Below are 15,330 nucleotides of genomic sequence, written 5' to 3'. Positions count from 1 at the left end.
TGAGCCCGACCAGGGGCTGCACCTAGGGATTAGGCCTGCCCTCTGCCACCGGGGAGCAGGCCTAAGCCAGCAGGTCGTTATCTCCTGAGGGGTCCCAGACTGCGTGAGGGCACAGGCCGGGCTGAGGGACCCTCCCCCTCCCCCCCCCGCCCCAGTGAACAAATATTTGTGCATCAGGCCTCTAGTATATATATAAACAACTTATAAAATTCAACACCAATAAGACAAATAATCCTATTTAAAAGTGGGCAAAAGCCCAGTGTCGCTCAGTGCTTGAGTGTCAACTTATGTACCAGGAGGTTGTGCTTTGATTCCAGTCAGGACATATGCCCTGGTTTCGGGCTCAATGCAAAATAGGGGGTGTGCAGGAGGGAGCCTATCAATGATTTTCTCTCATCATTGATGTTTCTCTCTCTCCCTTTCCCTTCCCTTCTGAAATCAATAAAAATATATATTTTTTTAAAAGTAAAATGATAAATACATGCTTTTTTTACATAGGTGGGAAACAGGCAACAATTAACAGATAACAATAACAATGAGGGAATTTGTGGTCTGTGCCCTGGCACCATTTGTTGTGCCCTGAGGGGTCTGGGAAAAGGGAATTTACAAGTTACCCTGGCATCCCACAGGTTTGTTATCTCAGATGCAAAAAGCCAATAGCCTCAATAAAGATCGAAGTTGATCTTTGTCAGGGAAGACACTGGCCAAGGACATGACTACCCACTATAAACTGCTTTTAACAAAAGGTTTTAATTTCAGACCATCCTTTGTGGTTACTTTAGGTCTGAGTTTGCAAGGCCGCCATGCAGGCTTTTCCTTGAGTTAATCAGACTAGCATGTGGAACCCTTTTCCTCCACACAAGTAACAGTAAATCCCTATGCTAATTAGCTCACTACTAGTAAATATAGGGAATTTACTGACTCACTGGCCATGTAGCTCGGCCCCCTGCTTCACCCCTGTAACTGGGCTCTCAGGGGATCCTCTCTAGGTCTGCAGTCCCCGGGAGGTGCCCCCGAGGCGCGGGGCTGGCGTCAGGAGAAGCTAGCCGCCGCAGGAGCGGAAGCGGAAGCGCCCGGGGCGCAGCCATGGAGACGCGTGGGGTGGGGCAGCTGGAGGCGCGCCACCTTTGACCTGCCATCGGGCCACGTCAGAGGCCGGCGCAGACGCAAGTTCCAGTCGGCACCGGAGCTGCGGGCTGGGGACTGTGTGGTTGCAGGGGCCGCGGCGGGCGAGCCGCCATGGAGGTAACGCGGCCCGAGCCCTGAGCGGCGCACTTGGGTTGGGGCTCACCGCCTTCTCGCCGAGCCTTGCGGCCCCGGGTTGGACGCGGGGGTAGGCCCGGGATGAGGGCTCAGTAGCTCCCCGCAGTCGCTCCCACCGTCCCCGAATCCGCCCCTCGCTGTCCCAGGCCCATTAGAGCCGCTCCTACACGATTGCTACGATCAGCCCCAGCGACAGACCCCTCCTTCCCCAGGTCTTTCTCACGGTAAAGGTTTCCTGCACCTGATCCCACGGAAGGGTTTTTACCTCTCAAGGTTCCGCGTTCTGTTCCAGATTAGGAAAACAGTTCTGACCACCTGGGTTTGATTGTTTTGCAGGATCCTGTCCAACATGGAGTGGCTTCCCCAGCCACGCCGGGAGCCGGGAAATCGAAGGTGAAGAGAATACTTGACTAGCAGGCTCCCTGGAGAGTAGAAGGCTGATAAATTGGAAAACTGTGGCATTGAGGGCGGGGGTGGGGGTGGGGGTTCAAAAGAAATAGCCTTTCTCCAAGGGCTTTCCATTTTAATTTACACAGTCACCCACCTGTTCCCTTTTTAAGTTTACTGGTATGAAAAAAGTTGATTTTTTGTTGACTTCCTGTGCCTGGTTAGCACAGCTGAGAATTCTGCAATTTTTCAGATATAAACAAAGCAGTCTAATTTATGACGATTCATATAGTGTAGTGGAAAGAGCAGACATGGGTAGATAAGAGTCAAGGATTCTGTTCTGTAGGCTTCTCCTATGATGGGAAGAGAGTTCAATTGTGTAATTTTCATGGCCCTGTACAGCCGATTACCCTTCAATGATTCTCAAGGATAGCGGTTTATCACTTGCATGCTAAGTTTCAGGCACTTGCCTAAACACTCCTTCATTTCAGCTTCATGGTAACCATGAGATAACTACCATTGTTCCCCAGTTTTACAGATGAGCCCACAAGTAATTTTCCCTGAGTTTTAGTTAAAGCCATAATGCAACATGATTCATCTTATTGCTATAAGAATTATGCTTACATGTTTTCATATAGCCAAAGACTTGTCTTGGATAGAATGAAACACTTTTACAGCTCTAAAGAACTTTAAGTAGGATTAGTCTCAGTCCCCTAATTTTACAATTAAAGAAATCAAAACCGAGAAAGTGTCTTCATCTCTTTCAGCAATATTTGTAAGACCTGAGCTATTTTTACATTTCCTCGTAGTTGATTAACTAATAATTGAAGTTGCATTTGCTCATTTTTAAAAATGTAGTGTTTGGTTGACATACAGTAGGATTTTCATTTTTGGAGAGATGTGATGTTCTTTTGCAGTATAGTAGAAACGTGAGTTATAACAAATTGGTAATGTCACTACATCTTTCAGCTGGAAACATTGCCCAAGGAAGATCTTATCAAGTTTGCCAAGAAACAAATGATGCTAATACAGAAAGCTAATTCAAGATGCACAGGTATTGGGTTGAAACTGTTTATCTTAATCACAATATTATTTAATCATAGTTAAAAATTAGTTTTTTAATAGTACATTTGTTTGTTTTGTTTACTAATGAATCCAGTAAAATCTTAGACAGTATAATGGAATCTGTTATTTAACATTCTAACTATTTGCCTCTGATTATTTTTTTAACCTCACATCTCTAAACTGCTGTTCCTTTGAATTATTAAAATGAAGATATTTAAAACAATTTGTTGAATTAAGTACCTTTTTTTAACTTAATTTAGATTGTATATTCTTCTGAGTCAAGCATTTTTTCTAGAGTAGTCAGTTGAAATGTTAGAGATACAAGGTTGTGAGCCAAAGAAGTAAAACAAGGCCTAAGTAAAGTAATAAAAGATTTCCACTTCTGGAATTTTGAATTATATTTATTTGCTAAAGTTGATTGAGTCCTGATTTAGTTTGCCTTTCTTTATATTCTGAAAGGATGAATAAATTAATATCCTTTTTAGTATGTGTGGGTTAGTGCTTAAATTTTCAGTGACTTAACAAATGTTAACTGCCCAGCCTAAAAGCCAAGATTTATTTTCTGTTAGGAAAGGTCAAATTGTGTTTTGGGAGGTTGGATCAATTTGTGATAGAGAGAGTAATTTATTTGGAAAGGTGTTCTAGGCCCCAGACCTAGACATGAGTTGATGAAATAGATTAACATGTATGTTTAATATGAGGTTAGTTGTTGCTTTAAGATTCTACAGTAAGAAGTTGTTTACAGCTGAAATAACATAATGTCTGGGATTTGCTTCAAAAATTTGATAGAAAGGAGAAAGTGAATGCAGGTCAGAATGAAAAAAGATTGGCTATGTAATAATTGCCAAATCAAGGTGATGGGCACATGACGAATAATCAGTCTATTCTCTTTACTTTTATATATTTGGAGTTTTTCATAATAAAAAGGAAAATAACAGGTAATAATGGGTTAATATTTTCTTAAATTATTTGCTGCTTCTAAAATGTATTCTTATTTATAGTGATTTTTTTTTAAGAATGTACTTATTCCTTTAGCCAGTTATTTTTTATTTCTGAACTGGAATCTTTTTTTTTTAAATAATTGTTTAGAATTAGAGAAAGAAATTGAAGAACTCAAATCAAAACCTGGTGCTGGAGGAACTGATGAAGTTATTAAGGTGATGAAACAGTTGTGAATATTGCTTTTATTTTGATTTATTTACTTAGAGGAAATGTCTAATGACCTATCAGATTTCCGTGGGGGCCGTCAGCCTCCTGGAGCACTCTCTAGCTTTCTGCCCCTGTTTCTCCACTTCCTCTCTGCCCTTAGATAAGTTTGAATCACCCTGGCTGACTGTAAAAAGAGAGGGTAAATGAGCTCTGGCTCCTTTTGTTCTGAAATAAGTATTATTCCCTCTCCTTTTCATCAAACACACTGTAACTATGGTTGTTGCCTCAGTCTCAGCCCTGCTCTTCCCTCTTCCCCTCAGAAAGCCCAGGACACTGATGACGATTTGGGGGCTGATCATTTATATATACATTTAACCTACAGTAGATAGGTATCCCTGGACTTGACTACTGACGCATATCTCACAGGTGAATTTCTAGCTATTGGGGGGAAAATTTTTGCTCATTTCTCGAGTCTGCTCTTCAACATGACTATCCTCTTCTCTGGACAACCAGGGACAGCACCGTTTTTGAGGCCTTTAACATTAGAGACTCCTCAGCTCTCCTGTCTCTAACTCTGTGTGTGTCAGTCATCAGAGAAGTATTTTTTTTTTCCTTCAAGATAACGCAGTAGTTCCCCCTCCTCCTCTCCATGTCATATGTGACTTAATTTTAATAACCCCTAACTAGGCTCTCTTTCTCTTTTTACTGCTATATCCAATTACCAGATCACAGAATGTTATTTTTACCTTGTTGTTCTGCTTAAGAACCTGAGTTGCTTATCACCTGCCATTAACCCTAATAACTAAATACTTTTTCCTTCTCCCAATTGGCCTAACCTTTTGAAAGTTTCGCTTCTCAAAGTTCTGCAATCATTTTTTCCTTGCTTTTCCATATTTATAATTTGAGTTTTGCTATCTATTCTTTTATTATATGTTATCTTACACTCTTATTAGATGGCTCTAAACTTGTGAGCAGTGAGCAATTGAAAGACTCCCAAAGCTTTCCCTGCTGATAGCTCTCGCAGAAATGGTGAATGTTTCTGAAACCACCGAACCTTCTGTAAGAAGTGTGGCAAGCATCAACCCCATAAAGTTAACACAGTACAAGAAGGGCAGAGATTCTCTGTATGCACAGGGAAAGCGTCGTTATGACAGGAAGGAAAGTGGGTATGGTGGGCAGACTAAGCCGATTTTCCGAAAAAAAGGCTAAAACTACAAAGAAGATTGTGCTGAGGCTTGAATGAGTTGAGCCCAACTGCTGATCTAAGAGAATGCTGGCTATTAAGAGATGCAAGCATTTTGAATTGGGAGGAGATAAGAGAAAGGGTCAAGTGATCCAGTTCTAAGCTTCATATTTTGTTTGATTATATGACAATAAAATCATGATATGTTCACTTCAAAAAAAAAAAAAAAGAAAGAAAGAATGACTTCCAGAAAGTTACTACAGGAGGTCTTAAATCCCTATGCATCTCATGCAATATACTTTTGTTCTTTATTCAGCTAAAATAGTATATAGTGAATGGCATGCACAAATACCACTTGGATTTATAATGAACTGATTTATTTAAACATTACTGAATTCATAGTAGTTTTCTTTGTTTATCTGGTCATTATGTTATTTTCTTAATCAGTTCTGGCCAACGTACAACTACATGGTATTTAAGAGTGCAGTCTGGAGCCAGACTGTCTGTCAGATCTTCAGGTCCCTGCCTGCTCTGCCACTTACCAACTGTGTGACCATGGCTAAGTTTCTTCATTCTTGGTGACTCAGTTCCTTCAACTGTAGACTAGAGATAATAATACCTATTTTTTATAGGGTTGTTTAGAGTATTATGAGTAAATAAATGTATAGCACTTAGAACTGGGTCTGTCAAATAAGTACTTGATAATTATTCATTATCATTATTACTTTATATTTTTTAAAATATTTTTATTGATTTCAGAGAGGAAGGGAGAGGGAAACAGAGAGAGAGAAACATCATGATGACAGAGAATCATTAATTGGCTACCTCTTGCACATCCCCTACTGGGGATCGAGCCCGCAACCCAGGCATGTGCCCTTGACTGGAATCAAACCTGGGACCCTTCAGTACACAGGCCAACGCTCTATCCACTGAGCCAAACTGGCTAGGGCTCATTATCACTATTACTATGTATTTGTGGGAATGTTTTATGCACATTTATGCGTGCACACCAGAAGGAGGCTTTTGTATTTGAAAAGAAAACCACAAAGATTCTCTTCTAATTTGTATCATTTAACTCTTAGCTCTTAAAATACCTTTTATAAAATTGCATTTTAGAATACCTAAATATCTGCCCCTTATTTGTTCCTTATCACCAATCAATGTATTCTCCTATTCTGTCAAAACTGTTCCTAGAGATGAGATTAGAAAATTTTTCTAAGTTAGCCAACATTGCCTTTTATTTTATTTTTTTGCAGGAAACATTTTTGTTGTTGTTAAATATATTTTATCGATTTTTTACAGAAAGAAAGAGAGAGGGATAGAGAGTTAGAAACATTGATGAGAGAGAAACATCGATCAACTGCCTCCTGCACACCACCTACTGGAGATGTGCCCGCAACCAAGGTACATGCCCTTGACCGGAATCGAACCTGGGACCCTTCAGTCCACAGGCTGACGCTCTATCCACTGAGCCAAACTAGTTAGGGCCCAACATTACCTTTTAGGCTATTAGTTTTTTGTTTTGTTTTGTTTTTATATTTTATTGATTTTTTACAGAGAGGGAGAGGGATAGAGAGTTAGAAACATCGATGAGAGAGAAACATCGATCAGCTGCCTCCTGCATACTCCCTACTGGGGATGTGCCCGCAACCAAGGTACATGCCCTTGACTGGAATCGAAGCTGCGACCCTTGAGTCCGCAGGCTGACGCTCTATCCATTGAGCCAAACTGGTTAGGGCAGGTTATTAGTTTAACAATTAACCCATGTTATCCTAACCACACAAGTCCCAGAAAGTAAAGGTTTGGCAAAAATTTAGCTGTCTTTTACAATGACTTCTGTTTTCCAAATGGTCAAATTAGTACTCTCCTGCACTAATTTGATCTGATGGTTCTCTAGTATTGCTGCACAGCTTTCCTGGACTTGGCCTCTTGCCATAATTCTGTGAATTTCTACACTGCTTTCCTATGTTGGCCCTTCTGTTTCTAGGTCACATGTCTTCACCTTCTTGGTTAACCCTCATTTGGTATAGCATGTCCGTCTATAGCTTCCTAAGAACGGATGCATGGGAGGAAAATTTTTGTCATCTTATGTATTCAAATGGATTTATTCTGCTCTCATCCTATCTAATAAAAGAGTAATATGTAAATTAGCCATCACTCCATGACAAAGACGGCAGCGCCCATTGTGGCTGGGGCAGGATACTGGCAGCTTCGCCCCGGCAACACAAGCCCAGCATCCGTGCCCCAGCCACGTGGAGGGAGAGGAGGGAAGGGTCCTTGGGCCAGAGGCCGGGATGAGGGATGCTGGCATTGTTGCAGGCTGGACTGAGGGAACCCCCCCACCCCCGGTCAGGAATTTCATGCACCGGGCCTCTGGTGTTTGAATAATAGCTATAACTTGACATAGAAGTCTAAACTTCCTACATCTGTGTTTTTTTAAATAACAGTTTTTCTTTATTATTTCAGTAGTAGCCTGGTGCGTGAAATTCATGCACATTAAAAGGGAATTAATTAGAGGAAATATTTTAATATTGCTATTTTCCCTTTCTCTATAATAGAAGTGTCAGAACCGAAAGAAAATTAGTAAAATGTATATGAAAATCTTCCTCCTGTCAGAGTCTGGGGTATGCTGCGGGACCCAGAGTCAAGTCTCCCCCGCGTGCACCTCGAAACTGCACGAGACCCAGACCCAACCGGCCTCACCTCCATTGGACGAAATCCAGACTCGGCCAGCCTCACTCTCATCAAGCCCCGCCAGGCAGGGAGCGCAGCCTCAGGTCCCCCATCAAGCCCCGCCAGGCGGGGGATGCAGCCTCAGGGCCCTCGTCAAGCCCTGCTAAGTGAGGGATGCAGCCTCAGGTCCCCCAGCCTGGCGGGGGGGCGCGGCCTCAGGTCCCCTCGCCCAGGACGGATGGCGCAGCCTGAGGTCCCCCATCAAGTCCCACCATACGAAGGGTGCAGCCTCAGGTCGCCTGCCCTGGTGCCACGCAGCCTCAGGTCCCTGCTGATTGCTCATTACGGGAACCCCGCCTCTGCTGTGGGCGCAGCCATCTTGTGATGGCGTGAGGGTCAATTTGCATATTGCCTCTTTATTATATAGGATATAAGTCCAGAGGTAGGCAATTCAAGGATGATGGGTGATGAAGTGTACTTATGATTTTAACATTAAGGATTAACTTTATATTTTGGTGAAATGGGTTTGTGCTTTTCCTGTGAAGTCCTTGGATATCGGTATCAAGTTATGCCAGTTTTATAGAATAACTTGGGAATTCTTCTTGTTTTTCATTTTGTCTGAACAAGCTCATATGTAATTGGTATAATCTGTTCTTTTAAAATTTGATAGAACTCACCAGTAAAGCTATCTATTTCTCCTGTTTTCTTCGGTGGACAATTTTAAATAGCTGGTTTGATTTTTAAGTAGATAGAGTGGTGTTAATTAAACTTGAGTTAATAAAGCTACATTTTTCTAGGAATTTCTATTCATTTCATTCCAGTTTTCAATTTATTGCCAAATAATTGTTCATATTACATACTCTGTTTAATCTCTGATTTATATGTAGATATTTCTCCCCCTTTTTTCATTATATTGTTTGTTGCTTCAGACTTCTTTTTGATCAGTCTTACTAAAGGTTGTTGCTTTGTTAGCTAACTCTGTAATTGTTGAACTGTTTTTGATTTTATCAATTTCCACACCATTTAATTTCTGTAGAGAATAAACCTGTCTCTGCCCTAGCCAGTTTGGTTCAGTGGATAGAGTGTTGGCCTGCAGACTGAAGGGTCGCGGGTTCGATTTCGGTCAGGGGCACATGCCTGGATTGCAGGCTCGGTCCCCAGTGCAGGGTGTGTGGGAGACGGCTGATGGCCTAGGGGCAGGTCTTATCTTTTCCTAGTGCAGTGGTTCTCAACCTGTGGGTCGCAACCCCTTTGGTGGTCGAACGACCCTTTCACAGGGGTTGCCTAAGACCATCCTGCATATCAGATATTTACATTACGATTCATAACAGTAGCAACATTACAGTTATGAAGTAGCAACGCAAATAATTTTATGGTTGGGTCACAACATGAGGAACTGTATTTAAAGGGCCAAAAGGTTGAGAACCACTGCCTTAGTGGCTTCTCTAGGATTTCACGCATCTGCGTTTCCTAACCAGATTTTGCCCCTTGTCAAAGCAAATCTTAATTCTCTCTCATCATTCATGTTTCTATCTCTCTCTCCCTCCCTCTCCCTTCCTCTCTGAAATCAGTTTTTAAAAGAAAGAAACGAAATATATCTTTAAAAATAAAATAACCCTGTCTCTGAGGGAGACAGGACATGGGTAGATTTCTTGCCTATTATTCTAACCACTCCTTATTCATACTATCACCCAATCCCCAATTTTTGAATGCAATATACATCGTACCTTCAACAATATCTGTTGCCTCCAGTTCCTGAGCATTTACTTCTCTAAAGTATTTCTAGTTTCTCACAAGTGTTTCTCTGTGAAGGCCCTTAGCTTATAGCTTTCTTCCTCTCTCTAATTCAGTTACTCCTCTTCCACTTTCAGTTTTCCAAAAATATGTTGAAATTTCTCATATCCTCATGTCCTTTCTTCTTTTCTCTTTGTTCTTATTTATGTTCCTTTTAAAATCTTTCATTCTTATTTTAGTGTGGTTTGGAAAAGGTGAGGAGATAACTTATGCATGGATCAATCCATTATATTTAACCTCGGGCAAACAAATCCTGTTTCAAACAGGCATTGTCTGAACATCTGGATGCTGTTCTTCTGGAAAAAGCAGAGACTGAGCAACAGTGTTTTTCTCTGAAGAAGGAAAATATTAAAATGAAGCAACAGGTTGAGGTAAGGCAATATTTTAATTTTTTTATTAACTTATATAGTGTGGTAATGAATTTTAGACTTAAGATCTTAAAAAGCATCTGATATGACTTTAACAGTTTACAAACAAAATAAATTGATATTTAAAAAGAAAAATAACTGAAATTACTCAACTACAAGAGATAGAGCTAACATTTCTTTGTTGCATTCTTTTTCTTTTTTTCCTTTTTGATTTCAGAGAAGAAGGGAGAGGGAGAGAGAGAGAAACATCAGTGATGAGAGAGAATCATTGATTATCTGCCTCCTGCATGCCCCATACTGGGGATTGAGCCCGCAACCCGGGCATGTGCCCTTGACCAGAATCAAACCTAGGACCCTTCAGTCTGCAGGCTGATGCTCTATCCACTGAACCAAATCAGCTAGGGTTAATGTCATTCTTTAATAAAAATGGGGTGGGAAAAAAAAGTATGTTTTTTATGAAAAAGTATTTATGTAGGTCGAACCTCACACATATTCTAAATACTATTATCTGTTCAGTTCTAGGATATGTAGTTACCTCTTAGGTCTGGGCAAATTTTTCCAAAAAGTCTTTTATTAATCTACTCAAGAGATAGTTGTTAAAGCCTTGTGATGTAATACAACTTACATAATTTGTCCTTATAAAAGAAAATTAAATTCATAAATTTCCTAGTTATTACTCTGAATGGCATTAGTACTGTTGATATATATTGTCATATTTAAGGTAGTCAGACCCTAAGTAGAATTCTTGGAATATCAGTGTCCTATTTTTCTAAGTACTTTCCTGTTCATTTCCAGTTTTCTCTACTTAGCCTGTGACTAATACTTTTCTTGAGGACAGGGATTTCTTTTGTCTTAATTAAACAATTATTTTTAATTTTGATGTCTTGATTTTTTTTAAGAGCGAGAGAGAGAGAGAAACATTGATTTGTGATTCCACTTATTTATGTATTCATTGGTTGCTGCTTTTATGTGCCCTGACCAGTGATTAAACTCACATTTGGCATATTGGGACAACACTCTAGCCAACTAAGCTATCTGCCCAGGGCTAATAAAATAATTTTTATGTACTTATTTTTATAATAGGATTCTGAAAATAAGATGGAAGATATCCACAAGGAGTTTGAACAGTCACAAAGGAACTGTATGAAGCAAATGGAAAATTTGAAAAATGAATTAATGGCAGTACATTGTAAACACAGTGAAGATAAAGCTAGATTGCTAAAGGAATTGGAAGAAGAAAAAAAAAAACAATTAGAGTTTTCAGAACAACTTAAATTTCAGAGTGACTCTGAAGATAATGTTAAAAACCTGCAAGAAGAGATTCAGAAAATTAGGGCAGCCTTTGAGGAGCAAATTTTATATCTGAAAAATCAATTAGAAGCTGCCACAAATGAAAAGGAGCAAGAAATTACTCATCTTCAAAAAGTCATTGAGGCTAATTCTCAGCATTACCAAAAAGATATTGATAGTTTGCAAGAAAAACTTATGCAGTTGAAAGCTACACATCAAGAAGAAGTGAAAGAATTGATGTGTCAAAATGCAGCATCTGCTAAAGAACAAGAAGCAGAAGCCAATAATTTTAATCAGCTAAAAGAGAACTTAGTCAAACAATGGGAGGCAAGTGAGGAGGACATTCAGGAAAAATATGAATTAGAAAACTTAGGGAAAGCCTCAAATGCAAACCAAGAAAATCAGATGTCTTCTTTGCTCTTACAAGATACTTTTGTAGACCAAATAGTAAATGAAAAAGTCAAACACTTAGAAGATACCTTAAAAGAACTAGAGTCTCAACATAATATCTTAAAAGATGAGGTAATTTATATGAATAATCTTAAATTAAAACTTGAAATTGATGCCCAACATATAAAGGATGAATTTTTTCATGAGCGGGAAGATTTAGAATTTAAAATTAACGAATTATTGCTAGTTAAAGAAGAACAGGGCTGTGTAATTGAAAAATTAAAATCTGAACTAGAAGATTCAAATAAACAACTTTACCATATTACAGAACAGCATAACAAAGAAATACAGAGTCTTCAGGAGCAACAGCAAAAAGAAATATCAGAACTACATGAGACATTTTTGTCAGACTCAGAAAAAGAAAAATTAACATTAATGTTTGAAATACAGTGTCTTAAGGAGCAGTGTGAAAACCTACAGCAAGAAAAGCAAGAAGCAGTATTAAATTATGAAAGTTTGCGAGAGATTATGGAAATTTTACAAGCAGAACTAGGAGAATCTGCTGGAAAAATAAGTCAAGAATTTGAATCAATGAAGCAACAACAAGCATCTGATGTTAATGACCTTCAGCAGAAGCTCAGAACTGCTTTCAATGAAAAAGATGCTCTTCTTGAAACTGTGAATCATCTCCAAATAGAAAATGAAAAGTTATTGTCACAAAAAGAACTTGTACCAGAACTTGAAAAGGCCGTAAAAAATCTTCAAGAAAAGAATGACGCATATTTAGTTAGTCTCAGTCAGAGAGATTCCATGTTACAAGAATTTGAAGCAAAGATAAGTTCTCTTACAGAAGAAAAAGATAATTTCATAAGTAAAATTAAAAGTTCTCATGAAGAGATGGGTAATCTCCATATAAAATGTGAAAGGGAAGAAAGATTAATTCTAGAACTTAGGGAAAAAGTGCAGCAAACTACCCAGTACAACAGTGAACTAGAACAAAAGGTAAATGAATTGACAGGAGTACTCGAAGAAACTTTAAAGGAAAAAGACCAGAGTAGCCAAGAACTAGAAAAGCTTATGGGTCAATTGAAAACTCTCTCTGAAAACCAGGAAGAACTGTCATCTGAAGTGAAGTCTCTTTATGAGGAAAATAGTAAGCTAAGTTCAGAAAAGAATAATTTGAATAGAGATGTGGAAGCTTTCTTGTCTCAAAAGGAAGAATATTTTATTCTTAAGGAACACATTTCTGAATTAGAAAAGAAACTTCAGGTAACAGTTCAAGAGCGAGATAATTTAAATAAACTGTTTGAAAATGAGCAAGCCCAGAAGTTATTTGTCAAAACTCAGTTGTATGGTTTTTTTAAACAAATGGAGCTGGAAGTAGAAGAAAATGAAGAGCAAGATGTTACAAATGTTCTACAAGCTGTAGGTGAATCCTTAGCTAAAACAAATGAGGAAAAACATAACTTGCTCTTTCAATATGATAAAAAGGTATTAGAGTTAGAAAAAAATATTAAGTGCCTTGAGGAGGAGAATATAGTTCAATATGAGGAACTTAGGTCTTTACTGAGAGACTATGAACAAGAGAAAGTTCTCTTAAAGAAAGAGTTAGAAGAAACTAGGTCAGAAAAAGAGGCCCTGCAGTCTGATCTTCTAGAAATGAAAAATGCTAATGAAAGAACAAGGCTTGAAAATTCGAATCTTTCAATTCAAGTTGAAGAAATGTCTCAAAAATTGTGTAGCAACTTTGAAATCCATAATGAAAAAGAAAAATCTTTTATAAAGGAACTTGAAAACCTAAGACTAGCAGTAAAACAAAAAGAATCTGAATTGCAAGATGTGAAAGCAGAGTTGATATTAAAGGTATTTTAATTTGAATTTTATCAATTTAAATAAATTCTTAGTTCAAATTGTGAGCTCTAGAAAATATATAAACTTTTTTACACTTCAAAGCCAGAATTTTAATTTTTGGCATTTAAACTCAAATGGGAAATTTTTGAAAAATATATTTCATGATGACTTTTTGGTTTTGGATCATTTTAGAATTATGATCTTGCATAAGATTATGTGATATTGTGTAATTGTATAATTTAGTCAACAGCAAAACTGCACTAAGAATGAAAAAATTTGAATTTTATTCTTGTGTGATGTATGTATTACCTTTTTTTTTTTTAATATATTTTATTGAGTTTTTACAGAGAGGAAAGGAGAGAGATAGAGAGTTAGAAACATCGATGAGAGAGAAACATCGACCAGCTGCCTCCTGCACACTCCCCACTGGGGATGTGCCCGCAACCAAGGTACATGCCCTTGACCGGAATCGAACCTGGGACCCCTGAGTCCGCAAGCCGACGCTCTATCCACTGAGCCAAACCGGTTTCGGCATGTATTACCTTTTCTAAGGTCAATATTACCTGGTCTCTCAAGGGAAGAAAAATACTGTTCACCAAATTGCTTTTTGTATGGATTCTTTAATAATGATTTTCTTATATTTAACATGATGGCATTCATCATTAGGAATAAAATGATTCTGTTTTTGTTTTTTTGTTTCCTATAAAATCTAGGATTCCTTTGAGAAATCACCTTCTGTAGAAAATAATCAACCTCCTTTAGTAAAAGAACTAGAAGAAAAAATAGGTAAGTACTGTTTTGCATACGTTGTCACAATTATACAGATTCTCCTTAGGGTTAAAGTAGGTTGGGAAATATAGAAGCCAGTTAATAAGTCTTTAAATCATAATAAGCAGCTGTCTCTTCCTAATATCCCCTTTCTTGCCCCTCTGCCATCTGTTTGTCTTCCCTTTCAAAACTGTCACTTTTTGTTTAATCCAAATAAAGAACTGATATGATTTCATTTATAAATGGTTCCATGGTTAAATAAACTATTTGAATGCCCAGTTACCTAGGCACTAGTAATAGAAAGGTGATTAAGATACAGGTCATGTCTTTAAAAAGCTCACTGCCACAAGGGGCTGTTATTACATTAGTTTGATGTGTGTGCAAGGTACAGTGCTGGTGGTACTAAAAGTAACTGCCTGTTTTAAGTTAGGAAAAACATCACAATATAAACTACTTTTCTTGTGTCTTGAAGAATGAAAAATTTTCCACAAAGGAAGGTATTTTAGCAAGAGGAAACAGCAAGAGCTTGTATGTTAACATATATACCATCAAGGAGCATATTAGAAGTTCCTGGGGAGGCAGGAGACTGAGCACAGCCGCACCAGTGCCACCTGCAGAGGAGTCAGGACTTTATTTCTCATCATTATGCGATAGCTCTTTTAAAGACAAAGAAACAGCACTGGGTGGTTGGGCTCAATGGATAGAGCATTGGCCTGGAGACTGAAGTGTCCTGGGTTCCATTCCAGTCAAGGGCACATGCCCAGGTTGTGGGCTCGACCCCCAGTAGGAGGTGTGCAGGAGGCAGCCTCTCCTTTCCTCTTTGAAATCAATAAAAATATATTTTTAAAAATATAAATAAACAAAGACAAACAAATACTTAGTGTTTTGTAATGTGCCCATAATTCCTCATTTTAGTGCTCACTTAAATTGGCAGAGAGAAGGGGAGAGGGTAGCTGGAAGAGATTAGAATGACACCCAGTTTTCTGTAATGGATGATTGGGGCAAGTCAGGTTAGGGAGATCATTAGCTCAGTTTTAAATAAATTAAGTATAAGGACCAATGCAAGTGGAGATGTCAAATAGACTGCTAAATATGCAAATCCAGAATTGAGAAAAAGCTAAATCAGAGATAAAAATTTGTAATCAACCT

The 15,330-nt window shown here is 38.6% G+C and overlaps 1 protein-coding gene across 3 annotated transcripts in view; it reads left to right on the top strand.

Moving 5' to 3' along the window:
• Positions 1-1,140: 1,140 nt before the first annotated feature.
• Positions 1,141-15,330, top strand: part of GCC2 (GRIP and coiled-coil domain containing 2) — an 89,907-nt gene continuing 75,717 nt past the window's right edge. For 2 of the 3 annotated variants that reach the window (XM_006763887.2, XM_015564011.1), the window contains exons 1-7: positions 1,142-1,245; positions 1,600-1,656; positions 2,620-2,704; positions 3,805-3,872; positions 9,781-9,885; positions 10,966-13,425; positions 14,127-14,199. In XM_006763887.2, the coding sequence (XP_006763950.1) occupies positions 1,240-1,245; positions 1,600-1,656; positions 2,620-2,704; positions 3,805-3,872; positions 9,781-9,885; positions 10,966-13,425; positions 14,127-14,199 (2,854 nt within the window). In that variant the 5' untranslated portion in view covers positions 1,142-1,239. Of the gene's footprint in view, positions 1,246-1,599; positions 1,657-2,619; positions 2,705-3,804; positions 3,873-9,780; positions 9,886-10,965; positions 13,426-14,126; positions 14,200-15,330 lie in introns of all 3 variants that reach the window. The other variant, XM_015564012.1, reaches the window with a different exon arrangement.

This window comes from Myotis davidii, unplaced genomic scaffold (genome assembly GCF_000327345.1).
Source record: "Myotis davidii unplaced genomic scaffold, ASM32734v1 scaffold979, whole genome shotgun sequence".
Lineage (NCBI taxonomy): Eukaryota > Metazoa > Chordata > Mammalia > Chiroptera > Vespertilionidae > Myotis > Myotis davidii.
The sequence above is the reverse complement of the archived record's forward strand: the minus strand, read 5'-3'. Positions and strand labels throughout refer to the sequence as shown.